The sequence below is a fragment of the Papaver somniferum genome, chromosome 1 (genome assembly GCF_003573695.1).
Source record: "Papaver somniferum cultivar HN1 chromosome 1, ASM357369v1, whole genome shotgun sequence".
Lineage (NCBI taxonomy): Eukaryota > Viridiplantae > Streptophyta > Magnoliopsida > Ranunculales > Papaveraceae > Papaver > Papaver somniferum.
Genome location: NC_039358.1, coordinates 92,129,452 through 92,145,693, shown reverse-complemented (window position 1 = coordinate 92,145,693; position 16,242 = coordinate 92,129,452). Strand labels below are relative to the sequence as shown.

Below are 16,242 nucleotides of genomic sequence, written 5' to 3'. Positions count from 1 at the left end.
GGTTGTTGAACCATGTTCACGAGCCGTTGGCATCTAAGTTCATGAGCCGTTGAACGGTTGGCGAACCCTGTTCACGAACCATAGCTCCCTGACTCATGAACTTCCTAACGGTTCACGAACTGTCGGTCCCAGTAAAACATTAGCAGATGCTTAAAAACTTATTTTTTAAAAAATATGCTTAGCATTTTTGTGACTCTCATAAACACCTCTAAGACATCACTTATCACTAAAACACTTGCATATGTGCATCATGATTGAAGTCTTAAGTGTATAAATGAACATCATATTGCTTACTAATTCATAAGGCGTATTTTCCAAGAATTATTATTATACACGGTTCACGTACTCGGACCACTGTGTATATTCTTTTATGTGATTTCTAGATATACTTCCCACATGCTTACTTCAAATGCTAATTAGAGTTTTATGTAAACAGGATAAGTATTTTCTTGAATCTCAAGTTATATTAGCTTGATTTTTACGCAACCCTCAGTCTTGAACATCTATAAATAAAGACTCTTTCAACTGGGAAATTCAATCACTTACACTTATGTATCCTAGTTTATAGCTAGAGTAGTCCTCTATTGCTTTAGGTTTCCTCTAAGAAGCATATTTAGGTCTACGACTGAAAAACTTCACTTGGGGATTCGTGAAGCCAAGTCCGACTATCTTTATCTTAATAGTTCATGTATCCTGATCTTTCTTTTTCGTTATCGAGGTTCTCGTAATCTTTTTCAGGCAAGATAGATAGAAAACACAATGTTCTCTTCATCTCAGATTTTGCGATTCCTCAAGATAGAAATATGAAAATTATTCTTAATTGATTAATTCAAGTTGTTTATGAGAGGTGGTTAAGAATCCAGGCTTCTCTAGGCCAGTTACGAACAAAGAGGACAATTTATGTGATATGACTCAACATAAGAATTATATCTCCCTAGCCATGTACGGACGTAGAAATTAAAGGTCACCATATGTAAAGAATCAAATCTATTTAAATCTTTCCTATAAATCTCCGTTTCTTTAAAATATTATATATATATATATATATATATATATATATATTTACGGTTATAAGTGTTAGATAATTTATAAAGTTTCTTTATAAATCATTTTCTTGATTTATTGTTTTTTTCCTTATCTGTTTTTTTTCTTTTTTGTAAGTAAATAATGAAAGAAAAATCGGATTTGTGACTGATTCAAATAGTTTTCCCAAAAGAGTAGTGCAACTACAGAACTACATAATCACATCTTATCCATTAGGATCTATATATTTTAACTACTTATGTGTTAATGGTCTTAACCTGGGATATAATATTTTTTTAATCTTTAAAAGGAATAGCTTGTTAGCGCTCTTTCTAACTAATTGGTCCGGCTTCATTACTTTCGAATTTTGAGGTAATATTTTAGCTCAACCCTGGATCTAGAGCCCTTATATTATGACGTAGGAATAACAATGAAAGATCAAAGGAAATTGCAATAATTTGTCTTATATTAGTACCCATATTCCTCGTATTTTTGGATTACGAAATCATGACTTGAGTTTTGTTCTACGCTTAGAATCTATGCATTAGAACTTTTGGTGTTCGGAACTTAGAATTGTAAAGATTGTTTTGTGATTTTTTTCACTATCTGATGTTTATTAGCGAGAAATTCTTAGAATCTATTAATCTTCGTTTCTTCTGAAAAAACATATTTATAACCATAAATGTTAGACTATTTATAAAGTTTTTTTGTAATGTTAGATCCTACAAATTTTAGAGGGAAATTCTTTTCCACCAAAAGTTAAAAGGAGTACACTATTTGATATTATAATTTAATGAAGAGCGATAGTATAACCAAAATTAACGGGAATATTTTTTTTTATCTTCTTTTAAACATTATTAGTGGGAATATGTTTATTTTTTTATCTTCTTTTAAACATTTATAAAAATAAAAGAAAATACTCGTGTTTTTTTTATATACTTCACATGTTTATATTTTATCTTAGTAATAATCTAGCATTTAATAAGAGTAGTTTTAGATATTCTTCCAGTCTCCTTAATATTTTGACTTTGTCTAAGAATATACATTAATGAGATTAATAAAGACACAAATATGTGTTTATCAATCATAAACAACGGTTTCCAAATAAGTTAGTTTTGGGTAATGACCCTTATACTTACTGTCTGAAACGGTAAGACATCCAGGGCACACTCTATTCATGCAATCAAGACTATCTAACATTTTTTACAATCTCCTTTCAATGTTTTACGTTAAGATGTTTTCAACATTTTCGTCATTAGCTTTCCTAAATAAATTGCACCAAAATAATTATTTTTTCGAGAAACATTAAGAGATTTGAATACGATATTCCTTTACCCATATGAATGTATCAATGGCATCAGTTGGACACTCGAGGACTGGAATCACCTTTTGTTTAGGACTATGTTCTCGAATATCTCATGTATCGACCTTCGAATCTCTGCAATAATATTTTGAACCTGGTGTTGGGGAAATACGGAACCGGCGCTGAAAATCTTGATCGGAATACAAGCATCTGGGATGAAAATATCGTGCATCAGCTCCGGTGGTAAATTTTCTGCCCTTGAAACATCCCTTTTCTTTAGAGTACTTGTTTGAGCTTCGGAGGAGCAGGTGTTATCATGAATGTTGCAATAGCATCATGTTGTTTCTCTCTTGTTTATCCCCATCTAACTCATTATCCAAATGTTGCAATGACTGCAAACACTTTAATTGCTCTTCGTTATAATATCCTCGTCGGAAGAATCAAAATTGTGATCCATTTAACTACCAAAAATTGAATTGAGAGAGTTGAAAATTTTATTTTAGAAAGATGTAAGAATCATGTAAAATTAGTTTGTAAGTTAATTAAGGGTGTGATGAAGTGAGTTACATAGAATTGGTATTGTTGTTGGACAATGGGTACAAAAGAGTATCCCTTAGCGGTAGAGATTGTGTCGTTGGGCCGCAAACTCTTTGCCGCCCGGTATAGTCTCTCCCATTCGACAAGAACGATTTTTTGGGGACCATGATTTTTTTGGGGAGACCATGGTTTTATTTTGGGTAAAGACATTAGAAGTAAATCTAGGTCACCCCTTATGTGGTATTTATATTAATACCTAAATTACCCTCCTGATTAATTTTGGATGATGATTAGTTAGTGTTAATAATAGTTAGTGTAATGATTAGTGAGATGATTAAGTTAAAGATAATTAGTGAGATTAAAAAATCAGATGGTTTTTTTAAAGAAGTAGAATTATTGAGAGAGTAAAGTTAGAGAAGATGAAGAAGGAAAACATGAAAAACGATGGATTTTACCAAGCACAACCGGAGGAAGGGTATTTGGGTACCCAGGTAGGCTTCAAACTTAGATAATGTTGGTTGAATTGTTCCAAACTTTCAAAAAAAATGAAATTTTTTATGTAGATTTGGGCCAGTTCGGTTACCATATGTCAAGAACATGTAACCGAACACACCTGAACGTGTAGTTCGGTTACGTTTTCCAAACACGCAGGTTACCGAACTCGCTCATTAATGGAGGTTTTGGTCGTACAGTGTAATGTTCGGTTACCTAGGATAAAATGGTAGGTAACCGAACTTTGAACTTAACAATTTATTTGGGTACATCTTGTGTGTTCGGTTAGTTCGCAAACTTCAACGCAACCAAGTTCCCAACCGAACTGCAGGTTAAAAGTAACCTAGTGTTAGAAGTTCGGTTGGTTCGTAAACTTCAACATATTTTGCGAATCAACCGAACTGGGCTTATATATGCATATATGCAATTAGGCAAACGTTTGGTTACTACGAAATTTATTTCTTGGCGAATTAGGTAGAGTTCGGTTACGAAGTTTCAAAGGTAGAGTTCGGTTACAAAGAAAACTTAACATTTTTGCAAACGAACCGAACTTGTGGACTTCTCATTATTTTCGTAAACTAAAGTTCGGTGATATCCTTATTTTGCGAAGGAACCGAACTTATGGACTTGTGTTGTTCTAATACAAGGAGTTCGGTTAAAAGTATTTTTTTGCAAATCAACCGAACTCTGAGTTCGGTTAAGAAAAAATTAATTCTTAATAACCGAACTTTTCTCTGAAAAAAAAACCCTCCATTAAACCTCTCTGCAACTTCCATTTTCAACTCATTTTAATGATTACTTCTCATTTATTCAACCAAAAACGAATGACAAGTAATGGGTTTGTGAGAATATTTTTGTTAATGTTTTAAATTAAGCTATATATATATATATAGTGGTGGTAATCGGAGGTGGTGGTGGTGGTAATCGGAGGTGGTGGTGGTAATCGGTGGTTGGTGGTGGTGATAATCGGAGGTGGTGGTGGTGGTAATCGGCGGCGGTGGGCGGTGATGGTGGTGGTAATCGGTGGTTAGTGGTGGTGATAATCGGAGGTGGTGGTGGTGGTAATCGGCGATGGTGGAAGGTGGTGGTGGGAGGAGGTGGTGGTTATATATATAAGTGGTTATTGGGTTGGTTTTAAATTAAATTAGGTTAAGAGTAGGTTAGTCATTTCAATATTTTAGGACACCCCTTATAACTATAGGGTAGGTGACCTAATAGGACCATGGTCCCCAAAAAAAATCATGGTCCCAAAAAAATCGTTGTTCGACAAACTCTCTGCCGCTTCGAGCGAGCATTTTACCATGGTGGACCACAGTGGAGAAGCCCATTTGCCAATCCACCGGGCTGGTCAAATAGAGTTTTTCATTTTTCATTTGTCAAGTCCCATTTCAAAAATCCAACTAGAATTCTTTTCTACCATTTCCTATTTTCCTCCATTTTTGCTGTATACTGGTAGAAAATCTGACCACCAGGCTAAAACCCTTGCCAAGGTTTTTCTACTTGCACACATACACAACAGAAAAAATAAAAAATAGAGGAAGAAAATGGCTCAGTTTCTAAAATTTATGGTTAACAAAAATCAAAATTTCACAAACATCAAATTACTTGTTCGATTGATTCATCGGAAACCATCAAAACAACAAAAACCACCACCAGTACCACCCCCGAAACCACCAAACCCACCACAAAAACCAGTTTCATTTAGTCATCATGATGAAACATGGGAAGATCCTTATAGTTGGATGACTAACTTAGATGATAAAGTAGCAATGCGTCATATGGATGTTTATATGGAACAAGAAGAAAAATATATAGAAGCGGTTATGTCTGATACTGAACGTATTCAAAATAGACTTCAAGCAGAGATGGCTGTTCGTATCAACTCTCACTTATCATCTGTACCAATGAAATGGGGTCCCTGGTTAGTATTTGACTTTCGTTTTCCCCCATTTGAACTCTATAAACATTTCTATTATGCCTAACAAGTGTTTGTTGAAAATCCTAAGAAAAATTAGAATATGTTACTTGATAGAAAAAAAACATGTTATTTCCAGAATTTGTGGGTTTTCTGAATTTGAATTCTTGTTTATGTGTTTGTATTTGAAAAAAAGGTAGGTTGTATTATAGACGTGTTGAAGAAGGGAAACAATATCAAGTTCTTTGTAGGAGGTCTGTTAAATTAAATGAAGAGTTCATTTCTAATAGTTCACCTTCTGCTGGATTTGATTTTACTGCTGGAAAGAGAATCGAACAGAAGCTTCTTGATTATAACAAAGAGGCTGAGAGATTTGGAGGTAATCTACTTATCTTTATTACTTAGTGGTCGAAAGTTTGTTTCTTTGCAAGGTTTTAAATTTTGGGTTTTCTTGTTATAGGATATGCTTATGAGGAACTATCTGAAATATCTCCAGATCATCGGTTTCTTGCGTACACTATGTATGATAAAGAGAACGATTGTTTTAAGTTATCTGTTAGGGATTTGAGTTCAAGTTCTTTATTTAAGAAACCTGAGGTTGATCGAGTTGCGGGTTTGGCATGGGGGAGGGATGGAAAATCATTGTTTTATACAGTGACTGATAGCAATAAGCGACCCTATCGGTTTGTGAAAATTTACAGTATTTCCAACGTTAAAGTTTTGCTTTTATTTTCTGATTTTTTTCTTATTTTGGATGCAATCGAGTATATTTGATGATTCTTCTAACAAAAGAATTCTTAATTAGGATCTTTCGTAGCGTGATCGGGGAAAATGAAAACGATCTCTTGGTTATGGAAGAATCAGATGTGAATGCTTACCTTAGTATCAAACACACAAAGGATTTCCAGTTTGTGACTGTTAATGTGTCCTCGGTTACTTCTTCAAAGGTATAAGCTGTAAATGGCTACTTTTGTCTCTCCATTTTTTATTTATTTCCTCATATGTTGCTAAATTCAAGCAATTATTTGCAGGTTTACTTGATAAATGCAGCTGATCCTCTGTCTGTTATGAAATTAGTATATGAGTGTGAACCACATGTTAATTGCATAATTGAACATCATCAAGGACATCTTTATGTTTTTACGAATGCTGCGAAAGATGGCCAACCTGCTGACTCTCATTACCTGTTCTCTTGCACTGTTGAAGCTTCTGGTTCAAGAAAATGGGAGGTTAGAGTATTTCTAAGCCATTTCTGTTCAGATTCTACAAACACTTCCCTGCAGCATGTGCTTTTAGTTAGTTCAGTATTATTTCCTTCGCATGAGCTCTTGGTTATGTGGTGTTTCTTGTTTATGTTTCAGAATGTATTTCTTGATGATCCGGAGTTTGTCCTGGAGAATGTGGATTATAATGATACTCACCTCATACTTATCTTGAGGGAGGGTCGAGAGTTTAAGATCTGTGCAGTCCCTCTACCTTTGGCTAGTAAGGTGAGCGGCCACTTGTATGTTTGCTATTTTGCGTTGTATATGCTGTTCTGGATACTCACATTTTGGCTAGTAGTAGGCTGTTAGTTTACTGGTGGCTCTTTCTTACGAGATCAAGTGAATGATCCAGTGAAGGAGCTCCTACTATGAATCTCAGTAATGGTGTTAATCCCCACAGCACGTGGTTGTTCTTTTCTTTCTGCATTAGAAAAGTAATTTAAGGTGGTTAGCTTTGGTTTTTGTATGACTTGTGTAATCTTTTCCCCTTTTAATTAGCTTGTTATTGTAAAATCTTTGAGCAGGAAGCAGTTCGGTTAAAAGAGCTTAACCCTACTTTCTTGCCTCTTCCAAAGTATGTCTGCCAGATCTCTCCTGGACCAAACTATGACTACTATTCCTCTACCGTGCGATTTACAGTGTCGTCTCCTGTGGTATGTGAATGTTTCATGTCTGTTATTTTTTATTTTCATTTGAATATTGCATTTAAATGTCTATCCCTTAATATCTATCCACTTACTTAATGGAGAATACAAGAAATTGGCATATATCTGTCATTAATTGGTGCCTTTTTTTAACAGTTGTTTTTCTTCTCAATCCGTAATACTTGCCACCTTAGTTGTCTAGATTTGGAAAAACATCGTAAAATCTGTTAAAGTAGACCTGCATAAGCTAGGACCCCAGGTTAGGTCTAAGAAGCACAGTGTATGTTGTACATCTAAACGCAAACTGGACCCTATTATATCGCAATGGTGTTATATAATGGCGAACACTGATGTGGTGTTATATACTGGTCCATGGTTTTATACATACATATTTTTTTTCAGATTCTTTTATTTCACACAGTACATATATTCAAGCAAGTGATAGAGCTAAAAATTTCTGCAGATGCCTGATGCTGTTGTTGACTACAACTTAGCAGATGGTAAGTGGTTAATAGTTCAGCAACAAAATGTGCTTCAGGAAGGAACTCGAACATTATATGGAGCTACCTCGGTGTCTGCAAACACTGAGAAGCTACGAACATCGCGAAGCATTCATCTCTCAAATGAAGTTCGTTCGGAAGATGATCAGTTATGGAATGATTTGTCAGAGTTTTATGCTTGTGAGCAGTACGATGTTTCTTCACATGATGGTGTACTGGTTCCTTTGACCATTGTTTACTCACGGAAATACAGACAAGATGGCCTGAGTCCTGGTCTACTTCATGGTCATGGAGCTTATGGAGAGTTATTAGACAAAAGATGGCGTAGCGAGTTAAAAAGCCTTCTCGACCGTGGTTGGGTGATTGCGTACGCTGATGTCAGGTTTGTTTTATAGATATGGTGTAGTTTTTCTATTCATTCATTACTCATATTTTCACTTATTTCATTGCTGAGGAACCTATGTCTATAATGTCAATTTTCTTTCTTGTGTCGGATGCAAAAACTCATTTGGTTGCCTGATCCAAATGATTCTAATTATATATTTTAGGGGTGGTGGTGGTAAGGGTACAAAGTGGCACCTCGATGGAAGACGGACAAAAAAACAGAATGGTATTAATGACTATATTTCCTGCGCTAAGTTTCTTCTTGACAAGGAAATTGTACACCAAAACAGGCTAGGAGCTTGGGGATATAGTGCTGGAGGGCTCCTAGTTGCATCTGCTATTAATATGCAACCAGATTTGTTCCGTGCTGCAGTTTTGAAGGTATGCACCTCTTATTGACCCAATTACGTGGTTGATAAATCGTTACTCAGACTTATGATACTTTCCGAGAATTTATCCATATGTTTTCATCTTTCACTTCGGCCATCTGCTAAATAGAGATGGATAGTAACACATCAAATCGGGAGTGACATCGTTGTAATCAAATTGTCAGTCAGTCAAACTTTTCAGCAAAAATTTATTATAACTTTTGATTTGAATATTCTTGGGTGCGGTTTTTATTGTAGGTTCCCTTTTTAGATGCTACAAATACACTTTTGTATCCTATATTGCCACTAATGCCTTCCGACTATGAAGAGTTTGGAGATCCTGAGGATGTTGAAGATTTTCGGGCTATAAGAAAATACTCCCCTTATGATAATATCCAAAAGGATGCCCTTTATCCAGCTGTCTTGGTAACATCATCTTTGAATACAAGGTAAACTGATTTGAAAAAATATTTGTTTCTGCATCAATGCATGTCCTATACAATTGCTGGAGTGAGTAAAAAATTGGTGTAAAGCCAGTTGCAAGATTGCACAAACAAGTATATGCTCAGAAAAACAGCAGAGGGCAAGCATTGATTATCTAAATATCCAAGAAAGTGATCTCTCTTCAATTTCACTTTTTACTCATGATTCTTAGCTCCATCTCTAGAATGTAATATTATAAATGATGTTGTTTTGAAGGCTTATCAGTGATTTCCTAGGATTTGGGGTATTATTCGAGACACAACGCTGCCTTTAGAGTCCCAAACATGCACTGGCTTGTGATCTAACCCAGGATTCGTTATGAAACTTGTGCATGTAAAGTTTTACATGTCTTTCAGTAGACTGATAAACTAATACCATTTGTATGTTGATATTTCAGGTTTGGCGTGTGGGAAGCTGCAAAATGGGCTGCACGGGTTAGGGATCATGTCATTTATGACCCAAAGCGTCCAATACTGCTTAATTTAACAGTAGACATAGTCGAGGAAAACAAATATTTGCAGTGCAAGGAATCAGCTTTAGAAACTGCCTTTCTTATCAAGATGATGATGGATTAATAGATGTCTTCTACTTTTTCCATTCTCTGTGATCACATTCTCCGGAACCTCCCCTATGGTGTCGGAATGGGTCCTCCAGGTAGAGCTTCTTAGGGGGTCACCTAACATAAGCCATATCCAATCTGATTGTTCTTAGCAGAGAAAAAAGAAAGATAAACCAAATAATCCAATAAGGTGGAGAAAAAAAGTACAAGTAGTAGATGGAATTTTGAGGAATTAGTTAGTGTTAGGTAGGGAAGTAGATCACATTTTTTTTTTCTAACTGTATATTATTAGAAAACAATTATATCAAGTATGCTTTTAAATGACAGTGTCAATATGATAATTGATGGTATTGGTATATAGAATGTGTAAGAAAAGTAGAACTCTTTTTCTGTTAAAAGGGTTTATCATCATTGACATCTGAGAAACAGCTTTATTAGGATTCACCGCCTATTACCCACTATTACTTTATCTCTCTCTGTTACTGAATTTGTCTTGTTAAGGTGAAGATGATTAAGTTAAGTGGAGATGACCTTAAGATTCTGTTAGCGACATGCCGTGGATTCCAGCGTGTATGAGCTTTTGTATCTATTTATTATATCTTTACAGAACTCAGTCTGTCAATATTTTTAGATTACCAACTCAACTGCTTTTGGCCATAATACCTTTATAAGAAAATTCTCCATGAAAATGTTGAATTGAATTGAAATCTTTGTTTATTGATGAGTAGTAGTGTTATTGAGAAGCAAAAGAAGAGTTCATAATTTGAAATTTTGCATCATTGTTCATGTAATTCATGCTGTACATACTCATGCATATTGACTTGTCACTATTATGAGCATTAATGATAGTGGATGAACAAAGTAAAGGGTATTTCAACTACAAAGAATCAGCTTTTATCATCCCATTTTAGGGTTTCCAATGTTGCATATAGGAGGATCATTCAATTTCAATCTACTTGCAAAAAAAAGAAAACTGTTTCATGTTATCATGTAGAAAGACAGATATAGAGTGAGTGACACCAAAACTTTTTTCTTACACCCATCACAACTTTAAGAAGAGGAGAAGACCCCCACCTTGTATTGGACTTTTCATGTGATTGATGCCAATTGCCAAACATTACAATGGGTGCTTCTGGTCATCATTTTTCTCTACCTACAAAGCTCAAGATAGAGTGGGAATTATTTGGAAATAAAGCTGAAATGATTACTTACAAAAATCAGTCAAAATATGAGAGTCCAATCTTCCTTTTTTGCTCCATGTAGAATTATGGACCATTGGTGCTAAAGTTTAGTATAATTAGGATTTTGGTTTGATTTTGATTAATCATGTCATCCTCAGATTGTGCATATTCCATGGCATTATCTGTGGATTTGCATGGATAGTGTGGGTACACACCTCACATCAGGATTTTTTTTCCAAACAGACAACAACACAGGCACCATGAAGCTTATACCAAACATTTGTGATTGTTTTCATCCATAATGACAAAAAACAACAAAGAAGATTTGATTGAAAAGAAACCAATGGAATGGTCCCATTACTTCAAACCTAGAAATTCTGTTTACCCTTTTCTTTTCTCTGCACTAATCTGAACAACCAAGTAAAGCAGGATTTCAAGAGTAGGGACAATGAATTCAAGAATTATGGAGGTCAGCTCATTTTGGTTCTATTTGCAGTGTGTCCCAAAATGGCCTCTATTCATACAGGAAACCAAAAAGAGGAAAAATACATCCAAAGAAAGAAAGAAGAAATAAAATTAATACCCTCAAAAGAAAGAAGCAAAAGGAACAGACTGCACAAAAAAAATTGAATATAATTCACCTCTGGATCTCTCTTGTTGCTTCTGCATCAACCTTTGCTCCCCCGAAAAAGGAAAAAAATTACATTCTGAATGAGGGTAAGATATTGATACAAGGGTGTGCAAAAAGGCAGTGGTATAAGTTGATCTGATCCATCTTCCACCATGATGGAGAACACAACATAATTTATATATTCTATGTTTCTATTCCCTCTGAAATGGTTGGTAATAACCCTTCTCCTTCTACAAAAGTAGGATTAAGAAACTTAGCAACAAACGCCCACATTTTATACACATCTTCAAAGTTGGTGAGGAAGCCAAGAGATGCAGTAACAACTTCAACTCTGATTAATGCCTTCTTACCATCATTTCGACCATTTGCTATTGGCCGGCACAACGCTGCATCATCCATATCCATCGTCCCTCGATGGTTCTTTGGGCTGTCTCCTAGCCGAATATGACTAAGGAATCCAATCCCAAGAGACACGCCATTTTTCTCCGCTAGCTTTTGTACAGCGTCAGGATTAATTTGGCCTCCTTTATTGTCTCTTATGTTAAAAGCCACAGCAGCACCCCTTTCATATTTTATCTTCGGACCATAAATTTGAACAAGAGACACTCCAGTGCCCCCTTCAGGACCAGGCAGCCGCAATTGCAGTAACGATGTAACGAGCCAATTGATCAGATAGCGCAATCTAAGGGTGGTTTTGTTGAGACCCAACATGTTGACGTGATCGAGATGCCGGCACATAATCTCAGGCTCTCTTCTGTCCCAGTCCTGCCCATCCTCATATTCTTCATCACTCATGGAATCATCCTCCCCAAAAGTAGTCGCAGAAACTTCGGGCTCCAAAGTATGGCTTATATGCTCTTTACGGTTGTCATCCACACTAAAAGACACCCTTCCGCCCATGCTCATAACCCTTTCACCATCTTCAACCCCAAAAAATCGGCTTCCACCCAATCTGCTTCCTTCCCTCCTTCCTAATAGCCTAAACTCACCTTCGGTCTCTCTCCTGATAGCACTTTCTTTTGTGTCGCTACATATCTCAGAGGTTGAGCCATTTTCATGGCTACCATCCTGGAGCCAAGAAGCAGTTGGATTACGAAGTCCATTTGCAGTTGATTTCAATATAGACGCTGACGAGATATATTCTTCTCTGATTTCCGATTCTTCTTGAATTTCTCTGACATGCTGATAATCTGTATCCTTTCTGCAGCTTCCTGGAGCGGTATCTGTTTCTGTGAATTGATCTTCAGGGACCTCCTTCACAAGCTCCAGTTCCTGTGAGACTGATAAGACAGCTGCGTCAAAAGATAGCACATTATCATCGTTCATTCTGAGGTTAACCCCTCTGCCATCATAAATCGGGCTCCCAGATATTCTGGATGCAGATTTTGGAGAATGCCGCTTCTGATTCTTTCGGCTGGTAAACCAAGACGGCGGTAATGGAGATCCTGGTTTCGGCTTGCTTAGTTGGCCAGAATTGTCAGACCTGTATGGGCTCTGACCTAAATCTATCCAGAATGAATGATCTGATGATTCGTCTTCACTGAAAAGTGGGCTCTTCATGACCTCCCCAACTGAAATGCTGTCAACTTCTTCAAAAATGGTACTTGCGCCATCCCTGTCAGAGCTATTATCTTGCTCCATCTCTGCCTCAAACACGTCTCTCACTTGAGCAGAAGTGTACACACCAGAAAATGCTGGCAATTGTGACCCCTTGTGAGTTTCCGGAATTAAATCTTCACTCCCATCCGCCCCTTCATCTTCAATTCCCGCCAATCCATCCAGACCATCAATTGAATCACTTAGATACTGAGGAAACACCGGAACTATTCTCACCATTCCAGACCCAGCTGTCCCACACTGATTTTGCAAGCTTGACATCACCGATTTCTTGATAAGGAGACATCCAAATCCAGTTGGGTCAGTACCAAATACCCGGTAAAAGGACGTGATAATGAAGTCAGGTCGGAAGAGAGACAAGCCAAGCGAATCCATATCTTTTGGACCTAATGACCCAGCATCAAGCAAGACATGCCAGTTGTTTTGCTGAGCCAATGCCATCCATTGATAAGAATACTTTGCACCTGTAACTCTAGACTGAACAGGAAACACAAAAAGCCCCACTGCAGAATCCTTCTTCCTCCTTTTCTTAGTCGAAATATGCTTTTTCAGTTCAGTTGAACACAATTTTAGAGTAGGCCATTTATAAGTAGCACTGTAAGTCCTTGCCCCCTTCTCCTTAGCACTTTGAGCCATCCAATTTACGGATTGACTCTCGTAATCAAACATAGTCAACAATTTCTTGTTGGTTTGAAATGGATAAGATTCAGCTAACAATTTAAAAGCAGACCCTCTACTAACAGTAAAAACAAGCCCATATTCATTCTCAGGGATATTCAAATAATCCATTATTCTAGATTTTATATCATGTTCACAACTACCTTTCTCTGCACCACCATATAAAGCATGGTTGCTTAAATTTGCAGTAATCTCTGACAAGCTAAATGCACAAGACTCCCAATACTGAAGTGTCTGAAGATAAGAAAAGAGTCCAAATCCACAGTAATCAAGACATACCTTGGCATTATAATCTGAGAGATGCCCATATTCATTGGATCTTAACTGATCAATCATTTCTGTAGATTGGAATTTTGGGTACATGGTAAGAAACTTATTAAATGAATCAGAAAAATCAGGGATTGAATCTTCAGTATCGAAAGTTCTGTCAGCTGCAAGAGAAGTAGCTCTTAGAAATTCCCTCTGAGCATGAAGTCTAGCAAGAGATCTTGACCTACCCAAAGTACCATCTTGAGCTGAAGATTCAGAATCAATGTCTTGGGATTTAACAAGTGAGCCATCTTCAGAAGCTTCTTCAAGAGCTTCTCTTAACTTATTCTCTTGTAATTGTCTAAGAATTGAAGGTTTTCTTTGACCACCTCCTCCTCCATCCTCTGTCATACCACCAGACCCATCTTTTCTTCTGCTCTTCTTCTCCATTAGTAATGAAGCACAATGAGATATGGGTTTCCATAGTGATAGATGCATTGAAAAAACCCCAATTTGTATAAAAATGAAATTCAAGACAACAAACTCATCTAGAAAAACCCAGACTTTAAAATGGAAGTAGATTCTAATCGACAAAAAAGAAAAATCTGTTGAGGAGGGAACACAGATTCATTGAAACATTTGAAATTTTCAGTTTTAGTTGAATTTATGAAGCGCCATCCACTTTAACCATAACCAAACCAGAGATTCGTCTTCTGTATCCCCAAGCTAAAATCAACCCATGTAGCAAGAGAAGATCTTTACATCAGAGAAATCACCAAATGTAAACCCTAGTTCATACTCTGCTGAACTAAGTAAAAAAAAATGAATGAGTAAAAAAAAATGAATGAAGGATACCCAAACCCAGAGACCTTGAAACTGAAAAACAGAAAACCAGATCCACAGGACAAGGGAAAAGAGAAAAAAAACTTGAATCTTTTTACTTTATCTCCTCCTCCCCACACTAAAACAGACCTAGAAGAAGAAAAATGAATGAAACCCTCTGACCAAAAAACAAATTACTAAGCCAGAACCCAGAAAAGAAGAAAATTCTGAGAATGATAAGTAAACAACACAAGTATAAGTTGAAAGAGAAAGAAAACAAGAAGTTCAACAACCACACACCAACTTCTTTTACTCACTCTCTCTTTTTTTCTCTCTGTAATTTCCCTCTGCTACACAAAAATCGAACCCGGAATAAAGAAAAGACCCTTTCTTTCTTTCTTCTTCACCGTCAGTTCTGCTCTCAATTTCTTGCTCAATCAATGAGTCAATCCAGACATGTTTGCATTCATTATACCCTTTTCTCTCCCAATTTATTTTACAAATATTACTCCCATTAATATTTTCTCTTAGGTCCCTGGTTTTTGTGAGAATTGTGAATGACCACCTGTAATGTGGTCAACTAGTGGTTGACCTATGATTAAAACGGTAGAAACTGGTCCGGGGAGGAAACCCATGTTTGTGAATCTCAAAAGACAGTAGAGAATTAATTACCTACTAGGTAACATTGACTTTATGAGATTTACCACACCTGGTTGAAGGCTTTGTCATGGTTGGCATATTGGCTGCTATAGCTGGACTGGCATTAAGAGAAATATTATTGTTTTGGTGTGTGGTAGGACCTACCACCTGGCTAAGAAAATATTTGTTTGTTTCATTTTTCTCCATGGGCTAAAGTCAAATCACTTAGCTATAACAGGAGAGACATAGACCAAAGAAAACATCCACTTTGATTTGAGTTTCATTATTTTATTCATTTGTTCTTTTATTTTAGCCTTGTTTTGAATTTGATTCAGTTTCTTGGAATTCCATGGGCATTTTGGGTAATCAAAGTGTTGGGTGCTGAGTTACAAATGGCGCTTGGTCGAATCGAAGAGCGGGGATTTGGTGAACTATAACTTAGAAAAGTTTCACTCCTGGGATTTATCTTCAAAGAGTATTCAGAAGTTTTAAATTTTTGCTCGGATATTGGCGGTTGTACTCTCCACTTATAGCTATAGGAATGTAGAGTGTTATAGGAGGACATATCATCAATACATTATATTAAAATTTATTATCGTCTGAATTTTATAGAAAAAATAGTGCAAATAATGTATGGTGATATGCGTGTAAGAGAGTCCATGAATCCTTAGTCATTGAAAAAATTAAATTTCTGTTCGGTTATCGACAGTGGAGTGACAACAAATTCTTAAACCCCTAGGGAATCCTTGGTTCATTCTTTTTTATTATAGATTGGCCAACTGACTTAAACAAACTTCACTGCTCGAAATAAGTGTCTGACCTTGTAAATTTCATTCTAAAGATTTTGTAAATGACTAGGTGGATGAGATTTCCATACACCCACACATATAAAAGAAATTCTTAGTCCATGTAATGTTATTAAGCCAGACATACAAGGCTAAAAACATATATC

The 16,242-nt window shown here is 36.4% G+C and overlaps 2 protein-coding genes across 2 annotated transcripts; one reads left to right on the top strand and one right to left on the bottom strand.

The window, feature by feature from the left end:
• Positions 1-4,801: 4,801 nt before the first annotated feature.
• On the top strand, positions 4,802-9,831 carry LOC113294474 (protease 2-like). Its single transcript, XM_026542869.1, has 11 exons — positions 4,802-5,276; positions 5,471-5,649; positions 5,731-5,953; positions 6,076-6,217; positions 6,302-6,499; positions 6,632-6,760; positions 7,060-7,188; positions 7,643-8,061; positions 8,228-8,444; positions 8,690-8,880; positions 9,312-9,831. The coding sequence occupies exons 1-11, from the start codon at positions 4,900-4,902 to the stop codon at positions 9,487-9,489; spliced, it is 2,382 nt and encodes a 793-aa protein (XP_026398654.1). The 5' UTR covers positions 4,802-4,899; the 3' UTR covers positions 9,490-9,831.
• Positions 9,832-11,154: 1,323 nt separating this feature from the next.
• LOC113294467 lies at positions 11,155-15,121 on the bottom strand. The gene has a single exon (XM_026542859.1). It carries the CDS (start codon positions 14,325-14,327, stop codon positions 11,469-11,471), a length of 2,859 nt encoding a protein of 952 aa, XP_026398644.1. The 5' UTR covers positions 14,328-15,121; the 3' UTR covers positions 11,155-11,468.
• Between the last annotated feature and the right edge of the window lie 1,121 nt (positions 15,122-16,242).